The 24,824-nt window shown below is 44.2% G+C and overlaps 2 protein-coding genes across 9 annotated transcripts in view; one reads left to right on the forward strand and one right to left on the reverse strand.

Moving 5' to 3' along the window:
- Nucleotides 1-16,180, forward strand: part of LOC137429645 (arf-GAP with GTPase, ANK repeat and PH domain-containing protein 1) — a 644,187-nt gene extending 628,007 nt beyond the window's left edge. For all 8 annotated transcript variants that reach the window (XM_078779671.1, XM_078779672.1, XM_078779673.1 and 5 more), the window contains 2 exons: nucleotides 5,786-6,041; nucleotides 14,873-16,180. In XM_078779671.1, coding sequence (XP_078635797.1) covers nucleotides 5,786-6,041; nucleotides 14,873-15,121 — 505 coding nt within the window. In that variant the 3' untranslated portion in view covers nucleotides 15,122-16,180. The remainder of the gene's footprint in view (nucleotides 1-5,785; nucleotides 6,042-14,872) is intronic.
- Nucleotides 16,181-22,185: 6,005 nt separating this feature from the next.
- Nucleotides 22,186-23,983, reverse strand: LOC137429150 (homeobox protein GBX-2). Its single transcript, XM_068119162.2, has 2 exons — nucleotides 23,340-23,983; nucleotides 22,186-23,067 (listed from the first exon to the last, which is right to left on the reverse strand). Exons 1-2 carry the CDS (start codon nucleotides 23,782-23,784, stop codon nucleotides 22,466-22,468), a joined length of 1,047 nt encoding a protein of 348 aa, XP_067975263.2. The 5' UTR covers nucleotides 23,785-23,983; the 3' UTR covers nucleotides 22,186-22,465.
- Nucleotides 23,984-24,824: the final 841 nt, after the last annotated feature.

Here is a 24,824-nt window from a genome sequence, read left to right on the forward strand (position 1 = left end):
AGGATCCTAGGATCCCAAACCTGCACCCTAACCACTGAACCCAGGATCCTCGGATCCCAAGCCGGCACTCTAACCGCTGAATCCAGGATCCTAGGATCCCAAGCCTGCACCCTAACCGCTGAACCCAGGATCCTCGGATCCCAAGCCTACACCCTAACCGCAAAGCCAACACCAGGCTTATTCTTCACCATTGAGTGATAGATCGAAAACCAATATATATCACGATATCTCAAAACGTTATGGACGGATTTGGACGAAACTTGGTGGAGAGGTTGGGTGTGTGATAAGGATGAAATTCTTAGATTTTGGTGAAGATCCGGATCCGGATATGGATCTGAGAATTTTATTATGATTCTTCACCATTGAGTGATCGATCGAAAATCAATATAAATCACGATATCTCAAAACGTTATGGACGGATTTGGATGAAACTTGGTGGACCGGTTGTGTGTGTGACAAGGACGAATCGATTCACTTTTGGTGAACATCTGAATACAGATCCGGATACAATAATTTATTTTTAAATTTTTAAAATGATTCTTCACCATTGAGTGATCGGGCCAAAAACGATACACATCACAATATTTTAAAAAGTTGTAGACGACTTATGACAAAACTAGGTAGATGAGTTGGTAAGGTGACAGGAACAAGCCGATTAGATTTCCCAAAGTGGTCGTTGAATGTCATAGAATGACATTCGGAAGTGAATGGCTGGATTCACTTTGTCTCACTTCAAATGATGCTTGTGTTTTATTAAATTGAGCTGGATTCCACAGTATATTTCAGCTTGAGTCATCTGCGTTCCAAATCCTTCGTTTTTGGAAAAACAAACTTGAGCGAAGTTGATGGTGCACCAAATCTCCTTCACACGCTAAAGGTTCCACCAGAATTGACCCAATATCAAATCTTGTTGAACTAGCACGACACCTTTACACGTCACCACGCCGACCAATATGCCACCACCCACATTATTACAGCATTATACATACTTGTACGAAGTTTGATTTAAATCCATTCAGTTGTTATCAAGTATCACATTTTTACCTGACATGACCTTTGACCTCACTAAAATCACCTCATCCTCACCCTTGATACTAAAATATAATCAGTTCATCTTTGCATCATAATATATACTTCTACCAAGTTTGCCCAAATCCCATCACTGGTTTACAAGTTATCACGGTAACGGGATTTTTACCGAACATGACCTTTGACCCCTTGACCCCAAAATGTAATCAGTCATGTTTACATCATTACATATACTGGTACCAAGTTTGATTTTAATCCCTTCAGCTGTTCTCAAGTTATTACATTTTTACCTGACATGACTTCTGACCTTTGACCTCTTGATGCCATAATCCAATCGGTTCATCTTTGCATCATGCAGTCATGGCAAAAAATATTGGCACCATTGCACCTTTTTCAAATAACTCACAATTTTCTCGAAAAATAAGTTTGAATTGACAAAAGTATTTGGTCTCCACAATTATTTATTTCACTGTTAATATTACAGAACCTTTGTTTTTTATTCTGAACTTCATATATTCTTTTAAATCAGAAAATAAAAATAAATGGCATTGACAAAATTGTTGACACTCGAAACTTCATATTTTGTAGCACAGACTTTGGACAAAATAACTGCAGTCAAGCGTTTCCGATAGCCATGAATGAGTTTCCTGCACCTCTCTACTGGCAGTTTTACCCACTCTTCTTGTACGAACTGCTCCAGTTCTCCCAGATTTGAAGGGTGCCTTCTCCCAAATGCTGTTTGCAGATCTCCCCACAGGTGTTCAATGGGATTTAGATCTGGACTCATTGCTGGCCACTTCAGAACAGTCCAGCGTTTTGTCTTATACCATTCCTGTGTGCTTTTTGGAGTGTGTTTGGGGTCATTGTCCTGCTGCAAGACCCATGACCTTCGATGGAGACCCAGCTTTCTGAGACTGGGTTGAACATTGCGCTCCAAAATGCCTTGGTAATCTCCTGATTTAATGATGCCATGCACACATTCAAGACACCCAGTGCCAGAGGCAGCACAGCAACCCCAAAACATCACTGAAACTCCTCCATGTTTGACTGTAGGAAATTCTTTTCTTTGAAGGCTTCATTTTGTTTTCTGTAAACATAGAGATGATGTGCTTTACCAAAAAGCTCTAATTTGCTCTCATCTGTCCATCGACTTGGACACATCTGTCCATTGAGATGGACTCATCTATCCAATTTGGTCTCGTCGGCGGAGGCATAATAAAAAGATTCTGTTTGACCCCTGTGACCCGAAGTCCTCACTCCCTGGGGCAAGAACATGGGGTCAAATCCAAAAAAATCGTTGCATATTTCATGCATCCCCCAATGTTGATTGCGGTACTTGACCTACTGACCCCGCCCTAGTTGGCGAGGCCAAAAATGGTACTTCTTTTGCACCTTCATGCCATGTCACCGACAAAAATCTAATCTGTTCGTCCTTGTCACACAACCAACTCATCCACCAAGTTTTGTCATAATCATAATCAGCAACATATTTTTGAGATATCATGCTCGATATCATTTTTGCCCCATCTCTCAATGGTGAATAATCACTTATAAATAAATAACATTTTATTTTAGTATCCGGATCCGGATCCAGATCTTCACCAAAATCTAATAATTTACTCCTTGTCACACAACCAACCTGTCCACCAAATTTCGTCCGAATCCGTCCTAGTCAGGTTCACTATGTTTTTTCGTTCAAGATCATGGTAGATTAGCAAACCTATACATTTTTGGAAACGTTATTACATGGAAAATCTGAAAATCAATGTTTACATTTGCCAATTCCGACCAATTCGATTCGACCAATTCGACCAATCGACCAATTCCATTCGACCAATTCGATCATTCGACCTTTCGACCAATCGCTTCGATCGACCATTCGATCGATTCGATTCGATTCATCGAATTCGATTCGATCGACCAATTCGATTTGCCAATCAATTTGACCGACCTTTGCTTGTGTGGAACGGACTGTGAAAACGATGCGGACTATATTGTCGGATACGACACACAGGACAGTGATGACGAACTCTAAATGGCATATTCTGTAATCGTGTATGTTTGATGCCATTGACTGCCTGTGTATATTTTGTCATTGACTGCCTGTGTAGATGTGAAGTTATACTGACTGCATGTGTATATATGATTTTGCTGACTGCCTGTGTATGTTTGGTGATATGAATTATTGTGACACATTTTTATGTTATTAACTGCCTGTACAAAATGATAACATGTATTTGATTATGCAACTTATCGCGAATATAAAGACAGTATTTTGCAATTCAAAACCTTTGATTCGTGTCTTACCATTCCCCATAGCACTAATTTGATACTTTCATTGGATTCCTTGTCCTTGAAAATATAGGTTTAGTATATTTTAAAACGTTTTTAGGGTAATTAGAGGCAGAAATAGAACAAAATATGTATTTTACAGTGGCCATTTTGAAAATCCAAAATGGCCGCCATACAGGTATCTCTCCAAATGTAAACATTGATTTTTCGTTTCCTTATGCTATAACCTTTCCAAAAATGTATAGGTTTGCTAATCTACCATGATTTTGAACGAAATATAATTTATTGACATAGTGAACCTGACTATCCATAACTTTTTGAGATATCTTGCTCACAGACAGAGACAGGGTTGAAAACATAACTTCCGTTTACCTTCGGTGGCGGATGTAACGATAAAGTCATCTGGTAGAGCGCATACCCCCGCCAGGCTGAACAAGTTAGGTTTTGTATTCCATTGATAGGCCGGATCTGGATCCGAACCTGAACCAAAATCGAATCAACTTCTTGTCACCTCACCAACTTGTGACTTAAAATCAAGGAGTTTGCTCGGAATGTCCTTTGACATTACATATAATGGCAGGGACCTGTGGAAATGCCACGTAATGTTAAATTTGACTTCAAGTCCTCAACCCCTTCTTCTCCAAGTCCTCAATCCCCCCTCCCCCACCCCCACCCCCACCCCACCTCTGTGGCTCCATTTTTCTTGGTCAAAGCCACAACCCCCCTTTCCCAGCTCTGACCTTTCTCTGCCTGCTCCCCCCTAAAATAATACCCCCGTTAATTCACCCCAGATCCCCTTTTCTGAAATACCGATTTCTTTCCTGGAAGTTCCAGCAGTGTCCATGTGTTTTATACCTCTACCACCCCCCCCCCCCCCCCTTCCCATGCCTCTTCCCCCCAAGCCCTCTCCCTCCCACAGATCTCCCGATGCTCTCCATCTTGTTCTCCCGCTCCCTTATCATATGTTTTTTGTTTTATGTTTCAGTTTGTCTTTTTGTGATCAATGTTAGCTCTTGCACAAGCCTCGATCTTGTATACAAAAAAATAATAATAATAAAAATGCTAACCATCATGGGAAGTGGGGAGAAGGTGACGTTTCAAGTGTTAACCCTTCGTCCGGAGCAAAATAAGGTGAAACGCAAACTTCGATTTGCTTCTAACGGCGGTTAGCATACTTCAATCAATGTCCTGTTCACTCCATTCATTTTTATTTTTTTTGGATACAAGATCGAGGCTCGTGCAAGAACCAACATTGATCACAAAAAGACAAATTGAAACATAAAGCATGATAAAGGGAGCGGGAGACAAGATGGGGAGAGAGAGGGAAGCACACAAGTACAACAGTAGAGAGCAGGCACATCGGGAGATCCGTGGGAGGGAGAGGGCTAGGGGAGAGGCGGCATGGGAAGGGGGGGGGGGGTTGAAGAGGTAAAAAACATATGGACACTGCTCGAACTTCCAGGAAAGAAGTCAGAATTTCAAAAAAGTGGATCTGGGGTGAAATTAGCGGGGGTAGAAAAGATAAAGGTTTTGGATGGGGGAAGATAAGAGATTGTGGTGAACAGCTGTTTTAAAAACCTGGAGGGAGGAGTGGGATTGAAGAGAGTGAGGGAGTTTGTTCCAGAGGCGGGTGAAAAGAGGAATGAAGGAGTGAAGGTGAGCAGAGAGTCTTGATTTTCGCAGTTAAACTAGAAGAGGGTTGCTGGCAGATCTTGTGTGACCTGTAGGAATATTGGGGGGACAGAGCACAGAGAGAGGTGGGGGAGCAAGGCCGGAGAGGAGTCGGTAGAAGACAGAAAGACCACCTACCTGCCTGCGGTAATTGTCGATACTTCCCCCATGCACCATCCAATTTCTCAGATTCAAGCAACGGGTGTCCCATAAATCATCCCATAAAGAAAATGTAACTATAGATAGTACTGTAACTTGTATTTTGTTTGAATTTGTCCCACAGTTTGAACATGGACTTACCTGCAATCCTATATCACCATTGCCATGCTTCTCGGAATTGTTGGCTTGGTGGAACCTGAATGCTGTCCCAGTGGGCCTCTGATGCCCAATGAATGAATGATTACGGTTATTACGCGAATTCGCGGTCTTGTTAAGGTAAATGATATTTATTTACTGCGCTATATAACACCATGGACCTTCATCCTATATGATTAAGAGTTAGACAGGTAAAGGAACCGGGAGTCGAGTCCACCATTTGAACGGGTTATTGCGCATTAATAGTGCATTAAAGCTGTGGCTCCGAAAGGTTAGCGGAACGTAAATATGGTTCAGATTAATGTGGCTAACCTTTACTTATGCAAAGGTAAGCAACGTGAGGCACATTGGCATTGGAGGGAACCATTTGACCCGCTCAGGTAATGACGCCGTCAACTTTGGGGTGCGTTGACCATTTCCGACCTGCCTGATGGCGGTAACTCGGTGAGCAATAACCCCGGGATGTTCGTGCACGCAGGGACGAGAAGGAACGATGGATCCGAGCCAAGTACGAACGGCGAGCGATGCTGGCGCCGAGGCCGCAGCCTGAAGAGCCGCTGGCCATGCACCTGGTGCGGGCCGTGACGGGGGCCGACGTGCAGGGCACGGCACTGCTCCTGGGGCACGGCTCTCGGGAGGACGTCAACGGCACGGAGCCCGGAGGGGCACAGCGCTCGGCCCTGCACTTGGCGTGCGCCGCGGGAAACTTGGTGCTGGTGCAACTCCTTATATGGGTCAGTGACGTCAACAAACACCTGCCTTTTATACCTGTATGCCCAACTCTGTGCACAATGATCTTAGAGCCTGCAATGCCAGAGCTGGTGGAGGAGAATGCATGGGGCAAATTCCCTGCCTTTTGCAAGGAGGAGCAGGGGGTACAAAGTGACTTATGATGCAAACGCCCGAAAAGGTCTGACGACATTTGCTGAACTCTCAGAGAGGACGAGGTTCCTAAAATTGATCATGTCCATTGAAAGACTTGCGAGCACAAAGTTATTGATAGTCAGAGCCATGAGGTGGCACATCTGGAAATTACCTCAAAATGAGTCGCTCATTCCAATTAGTCCTGTATTTAGTCAACTTTCAATTAGTCCTGTATTTAGTCAACTTTCAATTAGTCCTGTATTCAGTCAACTTTCAATTAGTCCTGTATTTAGTCAACTTTCAATTAGTCCTGTATTTAGTCAACTTTCAATTAGTCCTGTATTTAGTCAACTTTCAATTAGTCCTGTATTTAGTCAACTTTCAATTAGTCCTGTATTTAGTCAACTTCCAATTAGTCCTGTATTTAGTCAACTTTCAATTAGTCCTGTATTTAGTCAACTTTCAATTAGTCCTGTATTTAGTCAACTTTCAATTAGTCCCATATTTAGTCAACTTTCAATTAGTCCTGTATTTAGTCAACTTTCAATTAGTCCCGTATTTAGTCAACTTTCAATGAGTCCTGTATTTAGTCAACTTTCAATTAGTCCTGTATTTAGTCAACTTTCAATTAGTCCTGTATTTAGTCAACTTTCAATTAGTCCTGTATTTAGTCAACTTTCAATTAGTCCTGTATTTAGTCAACTTTCAATTAGTCCTGTATTTAGTCAACTTTCAATTAGTCCTGTATTTAGTCAACTTTCAATTAGTCCTGTATTTAGTCAACTTTCAATTAGTCCTGTATTTAGTCAACTTTCAATTAGTCCTGTATTTAGTCAACTTTCAATTAATCCTGTATTTAGTCAACTTTCAATTAGTCCTGTATTTAGTCAACTTTCAATTAGTCCTGTATTTAGTCAACTTTCAATTAGTCCCGTATTTAGTCAACTTTCAATTAGTCCTGTATTTAGTCAACTTTCAATTAGTCCTGTATTTAGTCAACTTTCAATTAGTCCTGTATTTAGTCAACTTTCAATTAGTCCTGTATTTAGTCAACTTTCAATTAGTCCTGTATTTAGTCAACTTTCAATTAGTCCTGTATTTAGTCAACTTTCAATTAATCCTGTATTTAGTCAACTTTCAATTAGTCCTGTATTTAGTCAACTTTCAATTAGTCCTGTATTTAGTCAACTTTCAATTAGTCCTGTATTTAGTCAACTTTCAATTAGTCCTGTATTTAGTCAACTTTCAATTAGTCCTGTATTTCGTCAACTTTCAATTAATCCTGTATGTAGTCAACTTTCAATTAGTCCTGTATTTAGTCAACTTTCAATTAGTCCTGTATTTAGTCAACTTTCAATTAGTCCTGTATGTAGTCAACTTTCAATTAGTCCTGTATTTAGTCAACTTTCAATTAGTCCTGTATTTAGTCAACTTTCAATTAATCCTGTATGTAGTCAACTTTCAATTAGTCCTGTATTTAGTCAACTTTCAATTAGTCCTGTATTTAGTCAACTTTCAATTAATCCTGTATGTAGTCAACTTTCAATTAGTCCTGTATTTAGTCAACTTTCAATTAGTCCTGTATTTAGTCAACTTTCAATTAATCCTGTATGTAGTCAACTTTCAATTAGTCCTGTATTTAGTCAACTTTCAATTAGTCCTGTATTTAGTCAACTTTCAATTAGTCCTGTATTTAGTCAACTTTCAATTAATCCTGTATGTAGTCAACTTTCAATTAGTCCTGTATTTAGTCAACTTTCAATTAGTCCTGTATGTAGTCAACTTTCAATTAGTCCTGTATTTAGTCAACTTTCAATTAGTCCTGTATTTAGTCAACTTTCAATTAGTCCTGTATTTAGTCAACTTTCAATTAGTCCCGCATTTAGTCAACTTTCAATTAGTCCCGTATTTAGTCAACTTTAAATTAGTCCTGTATTTAGTCAACTTTCAATTAGTCCTGTATTTAGTCAACTTTCAATTAGTCCTGTATTTAGTCAACTTTCAATTAGTCCTGTATTTAGTCAACTTTCAATTAGTCCTGTATTTAGTCAACTTTCAATTAATCCTGTATGTAGTCAACTTTCCATTAGTCCTGTATTTAGTCAACTTTCAAATAGTCCTGTATTTAGTCAACTTTCAATTAGTCCTGTATTTAGTCAACTTTCAATTAGTCCTGTATTTAATCAACTTTCAATTAGTCCTGTATTTAGTCAACTTTCAATTAGTCCTGTATTTAGTCAACTTTCAATTAGTCCTGTATTTAGTCAACTTTCAATTAGTCCTGTATTTAGTCAACTTTCAATTAGTCCTGTATTTAGTCAACTTTCAATTAGTCCTGTATTTAGTCAACTTTCAATTAGTCCTGTATTTAGTCAACTTTCAATTAGTCCCGTATTTAGTCAACTTTCAATTAGTCCTGTATTTAGTCAACTTTCAATTAGTCCCGTATTTAGTCAACTTTCAATGAGTCCTGTATTTAGTCAACTTTCAATTAGTCCTGTATTTAGTCAACTTTCAATTAGTCCTGTATTTAGTCAACTTTCAATTAGTCCTGTATTTAGTCAACTTTCAATTAGTCCTGTATTTAGTCAACTTTCAATTAGTCCTGTATTTAGTCAACTTTCAATTAGTCCTGTATTTAGTCAACTTTCAATTAGTCCCGTATTTAGTCAACTTTCAATTAGTCCTGTATTTAGTCAACTTTCAATTAGTCCCGTATTTAGTCAACTTTCAATGAGTCCTGTATTTAGTCAACTTTCAATTAGTCCTGTATTTAGTCAACTTTCAATTAGTCCTGTATTTAGTCAACTTTCAATTAGTCCTGTATTTAGTCAACTTTCAATTAGTCCTGTATTTAGTCAACTTTCAATTAGTCCTGTATTTAGTCAACTTTCAATTAGTCCTGTATTTAGTCAACTTTCAATTAGTCCTGCATTTAGTCAACTTTCAATTAGTCCTGTATTTAGTCAACTTTCAATTAATCCTGTATTTAGTCAACTTTCAATTAGTCCTGTATTTAGTCAACTTTCATTTAGTCCTGTATTTAGTCAACTTTCAATTAGTCCCGTATTTAGTCAACTTTCAATTAGTCCTGTATTTAGTCAACTTTCAATTAGTCCTGTATTTAGTCAACTTTCAATTAGTCCTGTATTTAGTCAACTTTCAATTAGTCCTGTATTTAGTCAACTTTCAATTAGTCCTGTATTTAGTCAACTTTCAATTAGTCCTGTATTTAGTCAACTTTCAATTAGTCCTGTATTTAGTCAACTTTCAATTAGTCCTGTATTTAGTCAACTTTCAATTAGTCCTGTATTTAGTCAACTTTCAATTAATCCTGTATGTAGTCAACTTTCAATTAGTCCTGTATTTAGTCAACTTTCAATTAGTCCTGTATGTAGTCAACTTTCAATTAGTCCTGTATTTAGTCAACTTTCAATTAGTCCTGTATTTAGTCAACTTTCAATTAGTCCTGTATTTAGTCAACTTTCAATTAGTCCTGTATTTCGTCAACTTTCAATTAATCCTGTATGTAGTCAACTTTCAATTAGTCCTGTATTTAGTCAACTTTCAATTAGTCCTGTATTTAGTCAACTTTCAATTAGTCCTGTATGTAGTCAACTTTCAATTAGTCCTGTATTTAGTCAACTTTCAATTAGTCCTGTATTTAGTCAACTTTCAATTAATCCTGTATGTAGTCAACTTTCAATTCGTCCTGTATTTAGTCAACTTTCAATTAGTCCTGTATTTAGTCAACTTTCAATTAATCCTGTATGTAGTCAACTTTCAATTTGTCCTGTATTTAGTCAACTTTCAATTAGTCCTGTATTTAGTCAACTTTCAATTAATCCTGTATTTAGTCAACTTTCAATTAATCCTGTATGTAGTCAACTTTCAATTAGTCCTATATTTAGTCAACTTTCAATTAGTCCTGTATTTAGTCAACTTTCAATTAGTCCTGTATTTAGTCAACTTTCAATTAGTCCCGCATTTAGTCAACTTTCAATTAGTCCTGTATTTAGTCAACTTTCAATTAGTCCTGTATTTAGTCAACTTTCAATTCGTCCTGTATTTAGTCAACTTTCAATTAGTCCTGTATTTAGTCAACTTTCAATTAGTCCTGTATTTAGTCAACTTTCAATTAGTCCTGTATTTAGTCAACTTTCAATTAATCCTGTATGTAGTCAACTTTCAATTAGTCCTGTATTTAGTCAACTTTCAAATAGTCCTGTATTTAGTCAACTTTCAATTAGTCCTGTATTTAGTCAACTTTCAATTAGTCCTGTATTTAGTCAACTTTCAATTAGTCCTGTATTTAGTCAACTTTCAATTAGACCCGCATTTATTCAACTTTCAATTAGTCCTGTATTTAGTCAACTTTCATTTCGTCCTGCATTTAGTCAACTTTCATTTAGTCCTGCATTTAGTCAACTTTCAATTAGTCCTGTATTTAGTCAACTTTCAATTTGTCCTGTATTTAGTTAACTTTCAATTAGTCCCGCATTTAGTCAACTTTCAATTAGTCCTGTATTTAGTCAACTTTCAATTAGTCCTGTATTTAGTCAACTTTCAATAAGTCCCGCATTTAGTCAACTTTCAATTAGTCCCGCATTTAGTCAACTTTCAATTAGTCCTGTATTTAGTCAACTTTCAATTAGTCCCGTATTTAGTCAACTTTCAATTAGTCCTGTATTTAGTCAACTTTCAATTAGTCCTGTATTTAGTCAACTTTCAATTAGTCCTGTATTTAGTCAACTTTCAATTAGTCCTGTATTTAGTCAACTTTCAATTAGTCCTGTATGTAGTCAACTTTCAATTAGTCCTGTATTTAGTCAACTTTCAATTAGTCCTGTATTTAGTCAACTTTCAATTAGTCCTGTATTTAGTCAACTTTCAATTAGTCCTGTATTTTGTCAACTTTCAATAAGTCCCGCATTTAGTCAACTTTCAATTAGTCCTGTATTTAGTCAACTTTCAATTAGTCCCGTATTTAGTCAACTTTCAATTAGTCCTGTATTTAGTCAACTTTCAATTAGTCCTGTATTTAGTCAACTTTCAATTAGTCCTGTATTTAGTCAACTTTCAATTAGTCCTGTATTTAGTCAACTTTCAATTAGTCCTGTATTTAGTCAACTTTCAATTAGTCCTGTATTTTGTCAACTTTCAATAAGTCCTGAATTTAGTCAACTTTCAATTAGTCCTGTATTTAGTCAACTTTCAATTAGTCCTGTATTTAGTCAACTTTCAATTAGTCCTGTATTTAGTCAACTTTCAATAAGTCCCGCATTTAGTCAACTTTCAATTAGTCCCGCATTTAGTCAACTTTCAATTAGTCCTGTATTTAGTCAACTTTCAATTAGTCCCGTATTTAGTCAACTTTCAATTAGTCCTGTATTTAGTCAACTTTCAATTAGTCCTGTATTTAGTCAACTTTCAATTAGTCCCGTATTTAGTCAACTTTCAATTAGTCCTGTATTTAGTCAACTTTCAATTAGTCCTGTATTTAGTCAACTTTCAATTAGTCCTGTATTTAGTCAACTTTCAATTTGTCCGGTATTTAGTCAACTTTCAATGAGTCAACTTTAAATTAGTCCGGTATTTAGTCAACTTTCAATTAGTCCTGTATTTAGTCAACTTTCAATTCGTCCTGTATTTAGTCAACTTTCAATTAGTCAACTTTCAATTCGTCCCGTATTTAATCAACTTTCAATTAGTCCTGTATTTAATCAACTTTCAATTAGTCCTGTATTTAGTCAACTTTCAATTAGTCCTGTATTTAGTCAACTTTCAATTTGTCCGGTATTTAGTCAACTTTCAATTAGTCCCGTATTTAGTCAACTTTCAATTGGTCCCGTATTTAATCAACTTTCAATTAGTCCTGTATTTAGTCAACTTTCAATGAGTCAACTTTAAATTAGTCCGGTATTTAGTCAACTTTAAATTAGTCCCGTATTTAGTCAACTTTCAATTAGTCCCGTATTTAGTCAACTTAGTCAGTATTTAGTCAACTTTCACTGCGATAAGACGCTGCACGTGTCCTGGTAGTGAATGGCACCACCTGACAAGTTTACACCTGCCATAGATCTTCATACAATGCGCGAGGATAGCGAAAGTGCTGTGCAGTACACTACCGATAATTGATATGATTGATAATTCTCAGTATCGCGATTAATTAAAATAATCGTGCCGCACGTGGGCACTATCACCTTTCGGAACCTTTTGGTGTGCAACAGCTGACTCGTGCACATCCGTTTTGATCGTGGATGGCATGATCCATGTAATTCTACTCCGCTTTTTTGGTTCATTTGAGGCCTCGATTTCTTCTTCAATTTGCAACCTGCTGTTTATCTCCAGATATTATTTTTCTACCCTCATGGAATAAAGGGAAGGAGGTAGTTATGTGCTGGACGTATGATAATAAGCTAAAAATCTGCTAAAGTATCCATGGATGAGGGGCATGCAGTGGGTGGAATTCATCGAGAGAGAGAGAGAGAGAGAGAAGCAGTGATTATGAAAGCATTTGTCGTGCATGCATTGCTCATAATTGGCACACTCGCACACACCGTACCCGCACCTGCGTTTGCCAGAAGACAGGTAGTCAGCCGAATGTCGCTTATTTAAGCTCTTTGAGTGGCTTTTCTACTATTCGTGATACTAAAAATTAAATGTGAGGTGTGGAGATGTTATGTGCATTGCCTTGCCTTTGCCTTGGTGATACTAAAGGTGATACTAAAGTTGATGCGAAAGAAACCTTTGTGAAACTGTGGGTCGTTCTCCAGTTTTTGACCTAATTTAAAACCTATGCTATGAATGGCATCTAAAACTATTTAAGGTAATAGGTTGTGAGTTAATAACTCAATAGTGAGTTATAGTTTTGACGTTCATTTTACTTTAATGTGAACACATCAACTTTAAGCGTAAAAGTATTAAGATGCCAGAAATAGGCTTTGAAAGACCTATCATTCCAGAATTTTCCTTGGACGGGCAAATCTAAGATGCCAAGATTTCTTGCCCTCAAATAAATCCTGCCCACCTTTCCCTTCGACCATTCTGGCATCCCTGCTTAGAGCTGGAGTGATTGTTTTGGTAAAACATGTTACTCTTAGAGAGAGGGACACTCGGGTTGTATGTGGTTCAGTGCATGGACTCGTATATCATTGATGTGCTCGCAAGTCTTTTTTGGTTTGTGTTATATATATATATATATACAGTATATATATATATACAGTATATATATATATATATATATATATATATATATATATATATATATATATATATATATATATATATATTAGGGTGGCCCTCATTTTTGAAAATTTGAAATGTTAAGCTCCCACCTTCTCCAACTGGTCCATTTGCCCTAAAAACAAACCAGGCCAAATGTCAGCTAAATTCAGAAATATTTAGAGGTAGTCCAGCACCCTTGAACATTTCCCCCTATCGGACATGTTATTGAGGTCACGTAACACTAAAAACACATATCACAGATAATACAGTATGTACCACAGAAATAAATAAATACCGTTTGATAAAACATGCTTATGAATAATTATCACATCTATGGACTAGAAATATAAAATATAAAATATATATATGTATATATAAAATCTTGATTCTTGAAGGTGCCTGGACTCCCTCTGAATATAAACAGACTTGTATGAAATTTTGATTGCAGTGTTTCTATCCCAAATGGATCACATTTAGGCCATGAGAACATTCAAATTAACATTTTTAAATTTTTCACCCCATTTAAGGGCCACCCTAAATTCTATATATATTATATTTATTTTATTACCGATATATATATATCTGTGCAGCGTCTGTCCTGTCCTGTGTTGTCACTGAACTACTTTCTCAAACTTTTGTGAAATCGTACCAAACTTCTGGAATGCACATATCTCTCCCGTCGGTATGTCCTAAGGGTATTTTTTTTTGAAACATTTTACAATTTTTTTTTTTTGGGGGGGGGCGGAATTTTGGGGGGAAATTTTTTTTTCAACTTCAATTGTATCGACGCTTGGTGAGGCGAGCCGAGCCAAGCTAGTATATATATATATATATATATATATATATATATATATATATATATATATATATATATATTGTAGTGTAACCCCTTCCACCCTACGGAGTACAAAACCACAATCAGGTGACTGGTCATGTGACCCTATACCTCCAAACTGTAAAGTAAGAAGAGAAGCTGAAGTGGAAAAAATACCGAAGACCACCATCGAAGTCACATTTTTGCACACTTTATTAGCTATGAGATAATTAACAAAATAGGTTGACCTTTTTGATGTTTTGTTTTGTGTTTAAACCTCATGCATAGAAACACTCAAGCCCCCAGCGATCCCGGTGTTACAGTATTCATACACAAATTGTGCACGATGTTCGTTTGGAGTCATGATTAATGTCATTAATGGTTGGATTAGTGATTGTAATTAAACCTATAATCGCTGAATGTATTTCATGGTAAATGTGTTGGATGTTTTGATTCTGAGGGGCCATTCGAGAAGTTATCAGTCGAGATACAACACAATGAAAAAACGCAATTGTTTATGTTAACTATATGATAACTTTCCTTTCAATATACAATTGGAATTATTCTAGAAATGCTGATATTAGGTTTGTCGATCTAATCGTGCGTGCTTCTCTTGAAGGCTAAATGTACACACGTGTCCCGCACGCCTCTTTCCCGCAGTACGGCGTGGACGTGAACGCCCGGGACGCACACGGACACACGGCACTGTTGCACGCTCGCAGAGCGGGCAGCCAGGAATGCGCAGACGTGCTGCTGCAGTACGGAGCATCGCGAGGGGACTCGAGCGCCGAGGTCGACGCACGCCACGAATCCGAGCAATCGACGGCGCGAGTTCCAGAGGTGCAGTCGCAACATGCGGCCGAGAGCTGCGCCCGGAACCAATTGAAATGTGCAACGGGTGCTTCGTAAAGTAAAATGGAATCTGGGACCGTGCAGGACATCGCGGACGACGTGTTGCCTTCCCGACCTTCGCAGGTGGCGTTGTGACGACGCAGGTGCTGAAAATGGTGTCAGAAGTGGGATGAGGTGCTTTGGAATTGGTACAAACATTCTGTGCTCTTAAAACGTTTTTCTTATTCTTTTTTTTTTAAAAACAACAACAGTGTAAAAGCTCAGGAACGTCAAACTAGCAAGAATAGTTTCCAAAAGAACGCCATGTCACATGGCATGTGCGTACCAAACCCTGAAGTGTGCGTCATGCCATATTTATCTTGTATGTGTTCGAAAACCCGACGGGGTTACTTCATAGGGCTCTCGGATTGTCTGTGAATAAGCGGTTTAATCCCCTGAACAGAGTCAAAAGGTACAATAAATAGTGCGCACAGGTGTGTGTGTGTGTGTGCGCACACCTTTGAGAACCATCCATTAATTTATTTGACACCAGGCGTTACTCGTGTTGAGAGTAATGCCGACGCCGTATTTTTATTTTATTTTATTTTTTCCCAGTTTTGCTCATTCCGAGTCTCTGAGCGAATGAGTTATCTGTATCCAGATCAAGGACGATGGGCGAGAGAGAGGAGGTGAAGGTGCTTCTGGTCGTGGACATGTGGAGAGCGAGGTCACATGACGCGTAATCAACTTAATTTATTGTACTGGGGCAGATTATAAAAGCTGGCGAGTATCTCCTTGTAATTGTTAAGTGTGTTCTGGACCAGGTGTGGCGGAGTAAAAGGAAGTTCGACCATAAATGTTGTTCGAGTTGTACGTTTTGCATCCCGGTATAGACGAGTATATACGTTTAATAGCACATCAGTATCGAGTTATTGTACATATTGTAAATTAGGCTCCTTGTAGTACGCCATCGGATACTTTATGTGTATATAGTAGAGTTGTTTCACTGCACGTAATCTGCATTGTGTCCGTCCCATGTAGTAAGCTCAAAATGAACTAACCGCTGCGGCTTTAGACGCGTTTGAAATACGAATATAAATTTGCCAAAATGCGATTTAAAATGGCGATTTCCTTTTATCTCCGTGTCCGTTTATTGTTGTGTTTCGTGGGTTTTTTAATTGTTGTTATTGTTTTTTGCAATGCAATTCTGCACTCCAGACGATCCGTTTGTTCGCATGGGACCTTCAGAACGTTATCTGAATTGGGAACTGGGAAGAAGATAGAGAGCAGGATGGAGCCTGGTGTTGGCTTAGCGGTTAGGGTGCCGGCTTGGGATCCTGGGTTCAGCGGTTATGGCGCCGGCGTGGGATCCTAGGTTCAGCGGTTAGGGTGCCGGCTTGGGATCCTGGGTTCAGCGGTTAGGGTGCCGGCTTGGGATCCTGGGTTCAGCAGTTAGGGCGCCGGCTTGGGATCCTGGGTTCAGCGGTTAGGGCGCCGGCTTGGGATCCTGGGTTCAGCGGTTAGGGCGCCGGCTTGGGATCCTCGGATCCTGGGTTCAGCGGTTAGGGTGCCGGCTTGGGATCCTGGGTTCAGCGGTTAGGGTGCCGACTTGGGATCCTGGGTTCAGCAGTTAGGGCGCCGGCTTGGGATCCTGGGTTCAGCGGTTAGGGCGTCGGCTTGGGATCCTGGGTTCAGCGGTTAGGGCGCCGGCTTGGGATCCTAGGATCCTGGGTTCAGCGGTTAGGGCGTCGGCTTGGGGTCCTGGGTTCAGCGGTTAGGGCGCCGGCTTGGGATCCTAGGATCCTGGGTTCAGCAGTTAGTGTGTCGGCTTGGGAACCCAGGATCCTGGGTTCGAATCCCGGTCGATCGCTGAATTAACGCCAGGGTGGTTGACTCAGCCTGTCATCCTTCCGAGGTCCGCAAATTGAGTACCAGTTCACTGGTAATTCCCTGCGTGTCGCAAGAGGTGACTAACAGGGTTGGCGGCAGGAAGGGCATCCGGCCATAAAACATTGCTTCAAAAAAGGGGACCATGGTGCCAGAAAAAGGCTGACCCCTGCTCTGCGGGGAAAAAAATTGCCTCTAAAGGTGGTCCTATAGAGTGCAAGATGGCCTAGTGGTACACACACTCACCTCTGAGGTGTCTAACCTGAGGTTGAATCCTGACCCAGCTATAAACTGCCATCCTGGTGTTTCACAGGCAGAGTGGTTCATCAATGTGCGTTCCGTCCCTTGGATGGGCAAACTGGCATCTCTTCTGACAGAATTAGTTGGCGGACGTTAAAGATCCCACATACTCCTTCGTGAAGAGGAGGCAAGCTATCGCCGGCACCCTGATCAAATTCCAAATTCCTGCCCTCATTACTGCTGGGAAGGCAATATTGTGAGAAAAACTGCCCCTGACGCTCTGGAACAGAGTATGGTACATCACAATCAAAATCCTCTTGCCTTTGTATATATATACATATATATATATATATATATGTATATAATTTCGCCTCGAAGGAAAAGGTGACTGATGGCCACGACTAAGTTACCTGAACCAGTCCTGAACTCCGTCGCGTTTATACCGATTTTTATCTGACGTCACCGCGACGTGCGGCCTGTTTTTGTGTGTTCGAACTTGTCGCACACATGCCCCACCTCCGGGTTATAAAGTGTGTGTACGCGTGCGTCCATCGGGCATTGCACTATATCCACCGCCAATCATGGAATAACCATGGCTAATCATGGGACAAAGCGATTACGCGCCATTGCTGTATCTCAATAACAATGGTTTTGAAAGGAGCGCGAGCTGGTTCGGCTGGAAATGTGGGCTCGCGTGGGGTGAGTGGAGGTTGGGAGGGGGAGGCTGGAGGAGGAATGTACAGAGAGGGAGCGGGAAAGGTTGGGAAGAGAGGGGGAGGCTGGAGGGGGAATGTACAGAGAGGGAGCAGGAAAGGTTTGGGAAGGGAGGGGGAGGCTGGAGGGGGAATGTACAGAGAGGGAGTGGGAAAGGTTGGGAAGGGAGGAGGAGGCTGGAGGGGGAATGTACAGAGAGGGAGCGGGAAAGGTTGGGAAGGGAGGGAGGAAGGCTGGAGGGGGTATGTACAGAGAGGGAGCGGGAAAGGTTGGGAAGGGAGGGGGAGGCTGGAGGGGGAATGTACAGAGAGGGAGCGGGAAAGGTTGGGAAGGGAGGAGGAGGCTGGAGGGGGAATGTACAGAGAGGGAGCGGGAAAGGTTGGGAAGAGAGGGGGAGGCTGGAGGGGGAATGTACAGAGAGGGAGCGGGAAAGGTTGGGAAGAGAGGGGGAGGCTGGAGGGGGAATGTACAGAGAGGGAGCAGGAAAGGTTTGGGAAGGGAGGGGGAGGCTGGAGGGGGAATGTACAGAGAGGGAGTGGGAAAGGTTGGGAAGGGAGGAGGAGGCTGGAGGGGGAATGTACAGAGAGGGAGCGGGAAAGGTTGGGAAGGGAGGGAGGAAGGCTGGAGGGGGTATGTACAGAGAGGGAGCGGGAAAGGTTGGGAAGGGAGGGGGAGGCTGGAGGGGGAATGTACAGAGAGGGAGCGGGAAAGGTTGGGAAGGGAGGAGGAGGCTGGAGGGGGAATGTACAGAGAGGGAGCGGGAAAGGTTGGGAAGAGAGGGGGAGGCTGGAGGGGGAATGTACAGAGAGGGAGCGGGAAAGGTTGGGAAGAGAGGGGGAGGCTGGAGGGGGAATGTACAGAGAGGGAGCAGGAAAGGTTTGGGAAGGGAGGGGGAGGCTGGAGGGGGAATGTACAGAGAGGGAGTGGGAAAGGTTGGGAAGGGAGGGGAGGCTGGAGGGGGAATGTACAGAGAGGGAGCAGGAAAGGTTTGGGAAGGGAGGGGGAGGCTGGAGGGGGAATGTACAGAGAGAGAGTGGGAAAGGTTGGGAAGGGAGGAGGAGGCTGGAGGGGGAATGTACAGAGAGGGAGCGGGAAAGGTTGGGAAGGGAGGGAGGAAGGCTGGAGGGGGTATGTACAGAGAGGGAGCGGGAAAGGTTGGGAAGGAGGGGAGGCTGACGAGGTATGTACAGAGAGGGAGCGGGAAAGGTTGGGAAGGGAGGAGGAGGCTGGAGGGGGAATGTACAGAGAGGGAGCGGGAAAGGTTGGGAAGGGAGGGGGAGGCTGGAGGGGGAATGTACAGAGAGGGAGCGGGAAAGGTTGGGAAGGGAGGCAGGGAGGCTGGTGGGGGTATCTACAGAGAGGGAGCGGGAAGGGAGAGTTGGGAAGGGGGGGGAGGCACAGGGTGTATGTACAGAGAGGGAGTGGGAAAGGTTGGGAAGGGGGGGGGGGAGACTGGAGGGGGTATGTACAGAGATGGAGCGGGAAAGGTTGGGAAGAGAGGGGACGGAGGCTGGAGGGGGTATGTACAGAGAGGGAGCGGGAAAGGTTGGGAAAGGGGGGGGCTGGAGGGGGTATGTACAGGGAGGGAGCGGGAAAGGTTGAGAAGGGAGGGGAGGGAGGCTGGAGGGGGTATGTACAGAAAGGGAGTGGGAAATGGAGGGGATGGAGGCTGGAGGAGGTATGTATAGAGAGGGAGCGGGAAAGGTTGGGAAGATGGGGGAGGTTGGGAAGGGGGAGGTTGGGAAGGGGGAGGTTGGGAAGGGGGGGGGGAGGCACAGGGTGAATGTACCGAGAGGGAGTGGGAAAGGTTGGGGAGGGGGGGAGAGGCCTGAGGATGTATGCACGGAGAGGAAAGAGGGGCGGATTGTAAAGGGGGGGTGCCAAACGAGGTATGTACGGAAAGGGAAGTGTGGAGGCCAATGCAGATATGTATGGAGAGGTAAGGGGGCAGGTTGGGAAGGGGGGGGGGAGACCAAAGGGGGCATGTACAGAGAGGGAAGGGGGGATCATTTAGAAGAGGGGAGACTGGAGGAGTTGTGTATGGAGAGGGAAGGGGGAAGGTTGGGAAGGGGGGGGGGGAGACTAGAGGAGGTGTGTTTGGAGAGGGAAGGGGGGAGACTGGAGGAGATGTGTATGGAGAGGGAAGGGGGAAGGTTGGGAAGGGGGAGATACTGGAGGAGGTGTGCATGGAGAGGGAAGGTTGGGAAGGGGGAGATACTGGAGGAGGTGTGTTTGTAGGGGGAAGGTTGGGAAGGTGAGGAGACTGGAGGAGGTGTGTATGGAGAGGGAAGGGGGAAGGTTGGGAAGGGGGGGAGACTGGAGGAGGTGTGTTTGGAGAGGGAAGGGGGAAGGGGGGGGGAGACTGGAGGAGGTGTGTTTGGAGAGGGAAGGGGGGGAGACTGGAGGAGGTGTGTTTGGAGAGGGAAGGGGGGGGAGACTGGAGGAGGTGTGTTTGGAGAGGGAAGGGGGGGAGACTGGAGGAGGTGTGTATGGAGAGGGAAGGGGGAAGGTTGGGAAGGGGGGGAGACTAGAGGAGGTGTGTTTGGAGAGGGAAGGTTGGGAAGGGGGGGAGACTGGAGGAGGTGTGTTTGGAGAGGGAAGGGGGAAGGGGGGAGACTGGAGGAGGTGTGTTTGGAGAGGGAAGGGGGAAGGGGGGGAGACTGGAGGAGGTGTGTTTGGAGAGGGAAGGGGGAAGGTTGGGAAGACGTGTTTGCTATGGTAAAGGGGCGGGGCACCTTTTTGGTGCCGATCCTTTGATTTGACGATGGTAATTTGGTTATCCCGGACAATCATTAACCTTTTGCGATAACATTTTCAAATAAGTGCGCGGATCTCTCCTCCCGTTCGGTATATGTTCACTTTGCCCGTCATTCGATCATTCCACCAGAAGGAATGGAGGAAAACGTTCCGCTGATTTTTAAAATGATGTAACTTCGGATGTCACATTCATCGTGACCGGAGTAGATGACTAATCCGAGAGAATTGTATCTTATTAACGTTGGATCTGAACGGGATCCCGGGATGGGATGGGATGGGCACGCGCGCGCGTCAGGGTCTCGGCGGTTACCCGGAGATTGTCCCTTTTTTATGCGGCCGAGGATTAATGAGACCATCGTCACCCTTGATTGACCCGAGGAATGGAATGCCGCCGAATGAGAAAGGCCCTTTGAATAAGTCGCCCGTTCCGAGAGGTGGCAGATGAGGGCTGCTGCGTGCGGGGGTCGTCGTCCATCGCGAATTACCTGTCCGAGCGAATGATGAATAATCATATCAATATCGCGCCCGGAGGACTAAACGAACCTTCAGACGGGGACAAAACCGTGGGACCTTTCGGGGAGGAGGGGGTTGAGGTGACGTGGGGTCTCTTCTTGCACCCACCAACCCCCTGCCCCGCTCAAAAACAATGATTATTTCCCTGTTATATTAATTATTTTAATCATAACAGGCAATCGATGTGCCCCGGGGGCACCACGCCAATCGGAATGCCCTCAAGGCTCAATATCCGGAGAAGGGGATGATCAGTAAGTCCGTGGCCTGGCATGAAGTTTTCCTACAAAAAAATTTCAGCTACGGACTTACTGATCGACTCGGCGTTCACAAGATGTTCCAACAACTCTACGACTCCCACTATGATCAGACCTGCACTGTCGCGACCATCGACCGGTCTGTTTGCCATTACATTAGGTCTTAGTGGCTTAACTCCTCCAAATATAAAAAACGAAAGGTCTTCATAGTCCCTTGCGTACAGTTTGAACTAGATCATCACCCACCTTATCGTCTTTATGCCCCTGCACCTTGCAACACACAGACTTACCATCATCCACCGATGTGAATGTGCAAGTTGAGGGAATCCAACGGATGGGGAGCAGTCGAGCGCACTCTTATACACCGCTCGACATTATTTATTGTAATTTATGACAAATCATCTGCAGATTTCGTGGAGGGCTGGTATACCTGGTGTGCACCTTTTCTACAGGGATTGTGACCAGTTCGTGAGTGCTTGTAAACAGTTTTAATGCACACACTAATTGTGAAAAACTTACAATGTTGAAACATTTTCAATAATCGCGAGTGGTAACCATAGTATTATATGGTCCGATATTTATACATACACACATATATATATATATATATATATATATATATATATATATATATATATATATATATATATATATATATATATATATATATATATATATATATATATATATATATATATATACAGGTGTAATGGAGCACGGAAAGCAACGGTATAGGTACTGCTGTAGCTATATATTATAATCGAGGGTACATCCAGGTAGAAAAAGTTTTCTTTATTGACGATGAAAGTTCTCAAAAAGTTTTGAGCAATCGTTCGATGCCCGCGACGACGTGTTTTTGTTACTTTTCTTTTTCAACAAGAAACAAAACTTTCCGGCTTCCCAGCATTCCTCGCGAACGACAGAAAAACGGCACGACACGCGCTTTGCGTATATGTACACCTGCGAGTCCGGACCGTCCACGCACCGGACCCTCGTCCACGCACGAAGGTCTTTAGCGTCCCTCGTGGAAGGAAAAATATAAAGTGCGTGTGCGCAGCTAGCTTCCCGCAACCGGAGCGCCCTGCTCGGCGAGTTGCTGCTGCCCGCGGCCAGACACGCGGTTCACGTGGATCGGAATGGGCACCACGATCTTGGGGTTCCGGCTCGGCTCTCCCGCCCGGGAGGCCGCGTTGCCGGCCTTGACGCGTTTCCACTTGGCGCGCCGGTTCTGGAACCAGATTTTCACCTGCACCTCGCTCAGTCGCAAGGCGTGGGCGATCTGGGATCGCTCGGACAGCGACAGGTACTTCTTGCACAAGAACTCCTTCTCCAGCTCGAGGAGCTGTTCGCTCGTGAAAGCCGTGCGGCGCCGCCGCCTCGCCTTGCCGCCCCCGTGTTGCCGCTCGGCCGCCCCGCCGCCCTCCGCGCCGTGCACCAGGGCCGCCTGCAGCGAAAGGGAGCCGGAGGAGGAACGAGCGTCCGGGAGCGCGGCGGCGGCGGCGGCTCTCTGTCCGCCTTGTCTGGGCGACGAGCCGCAGGGACAGGAGTCGTCCGAGCTGCAATGATCGGGGTCGCTGTCGGAGGCGGACGGCGCGTCGTGACTCGGACGGACCTCTCGGGTCGCAGCGTCGCTCGCGGGACTCGAGCTATCGGGTCGAACTGCAACGGCACACGGTTTGCAAAAGGCGTTAAAAGCTTCATGTCCCGGACATCATGGTTCTCAGACCCTGCGGGAATTGCCAGTTATAGCATCGCGATCCAAACGTGAAAGTTGAAATTTATGTTTGGAAAAAGACTTTTCTTTCACAAAACTTTTCTACATTTATTCCCCGACGGTCTGTGTTGATAAAAGGACAGATTGTTGAAAATGATAACATATCAAATCGCGAGACGTACGTACGAATCGCCGTATACTACGTACGGGCCCGTACCGTGCTCGCGGGGAAGACCTTGCTGGCAGGGCGTCGGCGGATCGTCGCCGGCAGCCTCGGAGCACTTGGCGTGTTGGACGCGTCGCCTCGCCAGGCGACCCAGGGCGGAACGCTGCGCCGCGTCAGGGTCTTGGCCCCGGTCCCCGAGCGGAGATCCCGAACGAGCGTCGCCGTCGTTGCGAAGAGCAGATCCGATGCCCGTAAGGAGCGGAACTCCCCGCGAGAATCCGGAGCAGAAGCCGCCGGGAAGTCCGCTCGGGAAGGCGGGAAGTCCGTGCAGCGCGGCGTGCGTCAGGGACGAAGGGGGCAGCACCAGAGGGCCGTAGGCAGGTTGCACGAACACGCCGGGGTATCCGGGGTACAAGACCTGGCCGCACCGGGGTGGGGAGCCGGCCATGAGCGAGTCGATTGAAAACGCCGTCATTAATCCGGGCGGTCGCTGCATCTTCGGATCCTGCGCTCTCCGATCGCTCTCGGTGTCCCGGCGTCCTCGGAATATCAGCTTTTTTTACTCCCGATTCCGCACGAACGGCGGTTATCGCATCGTGCTCGGGCGGCCGCCGCGTGGCCCTGTGGGAAGAAAGCGCCGCACGCACTTTAAACTTCATCCATCACGAAGGTCCCTTTTTAGCCCCCGCGGCTTCACGACCGTCGCCCCCGCCGGAGCTTATCTGCGCCGCGCGCTATGCGCCCCGCTCGCCGCTCATTGGCCGAGCGTGCCGCCGCTCCGTCCGGTCTCCTCCCGCCATTGGACGGCGACGCGCTCGAGAGCCGCCGGACCCGTCTCCTCGTCCTTTCCCCCGCCCCCTCGTCCCGCCCCCGACCTCACCGTACTTTACTCGTACCGCTGGAACTTTTTACGGCTCTGAGAGCGCGGACTCCGCCGTGACGCCGACCATCGGCAACAACACAGAACGTCCACCTAACGCCGTCACGCACAAGTGACGTCACGCAGCCACATCAACAAACGGCGCCCGAACGTCCATCGATGGCGCCATATTAACATTGCAATTAATTTAAAGACGTTCCGCCACATTAGACGCCTTTTGGTGACGTTCGACGCATTCGCCATGTACGGCCGTCTCCAACGGAAGGCATTTTGCAATCCGAGGCGGGTACATGTTATACGGTTCATTTCGTGTATTACGGGAACGAAGACGCCTAATGTTTCCCGTAAGCGAAGCCGAGTTGGAGTTTCCAGCAGACGAAGCGTGGACGGCGCAAGCTCGGCTGTTACCCCCAAAGTACGTACCGTACGTGTCGCCGTGCCGGTTTCGTGCTTCCGAACGAGTGCAAAACACGCACCGACTTCGATCGACGTTGATCGGTTCATTATGACGTCACGATCTTCTTGCACACGTCGTGCTTTGCTCCCGCAGTTTCACGACTTAATTGTTAATCATTGTTGTTTCATCGTTTCCATTTCGGTTTATAGTTTAGAAACTTTGTCCAAACGTCCGTGGAACATTTCACTTAATATCGCTT

The sequence above is a fragment of the Myxine glutinosa genome, chromosome 6 (genome assembly GCF_964187855.1).
Source record: "Myxine glutinosa chromosome 6, kmMyxGlut1.1, whole genome shotgun sequence".
NCBI classification, from domain to species: Eukaryota; Metazoa; Chordata; class Myxini; order Myxiniformes; family Myxinidae; genus Myxine; species Myxine glutinosa.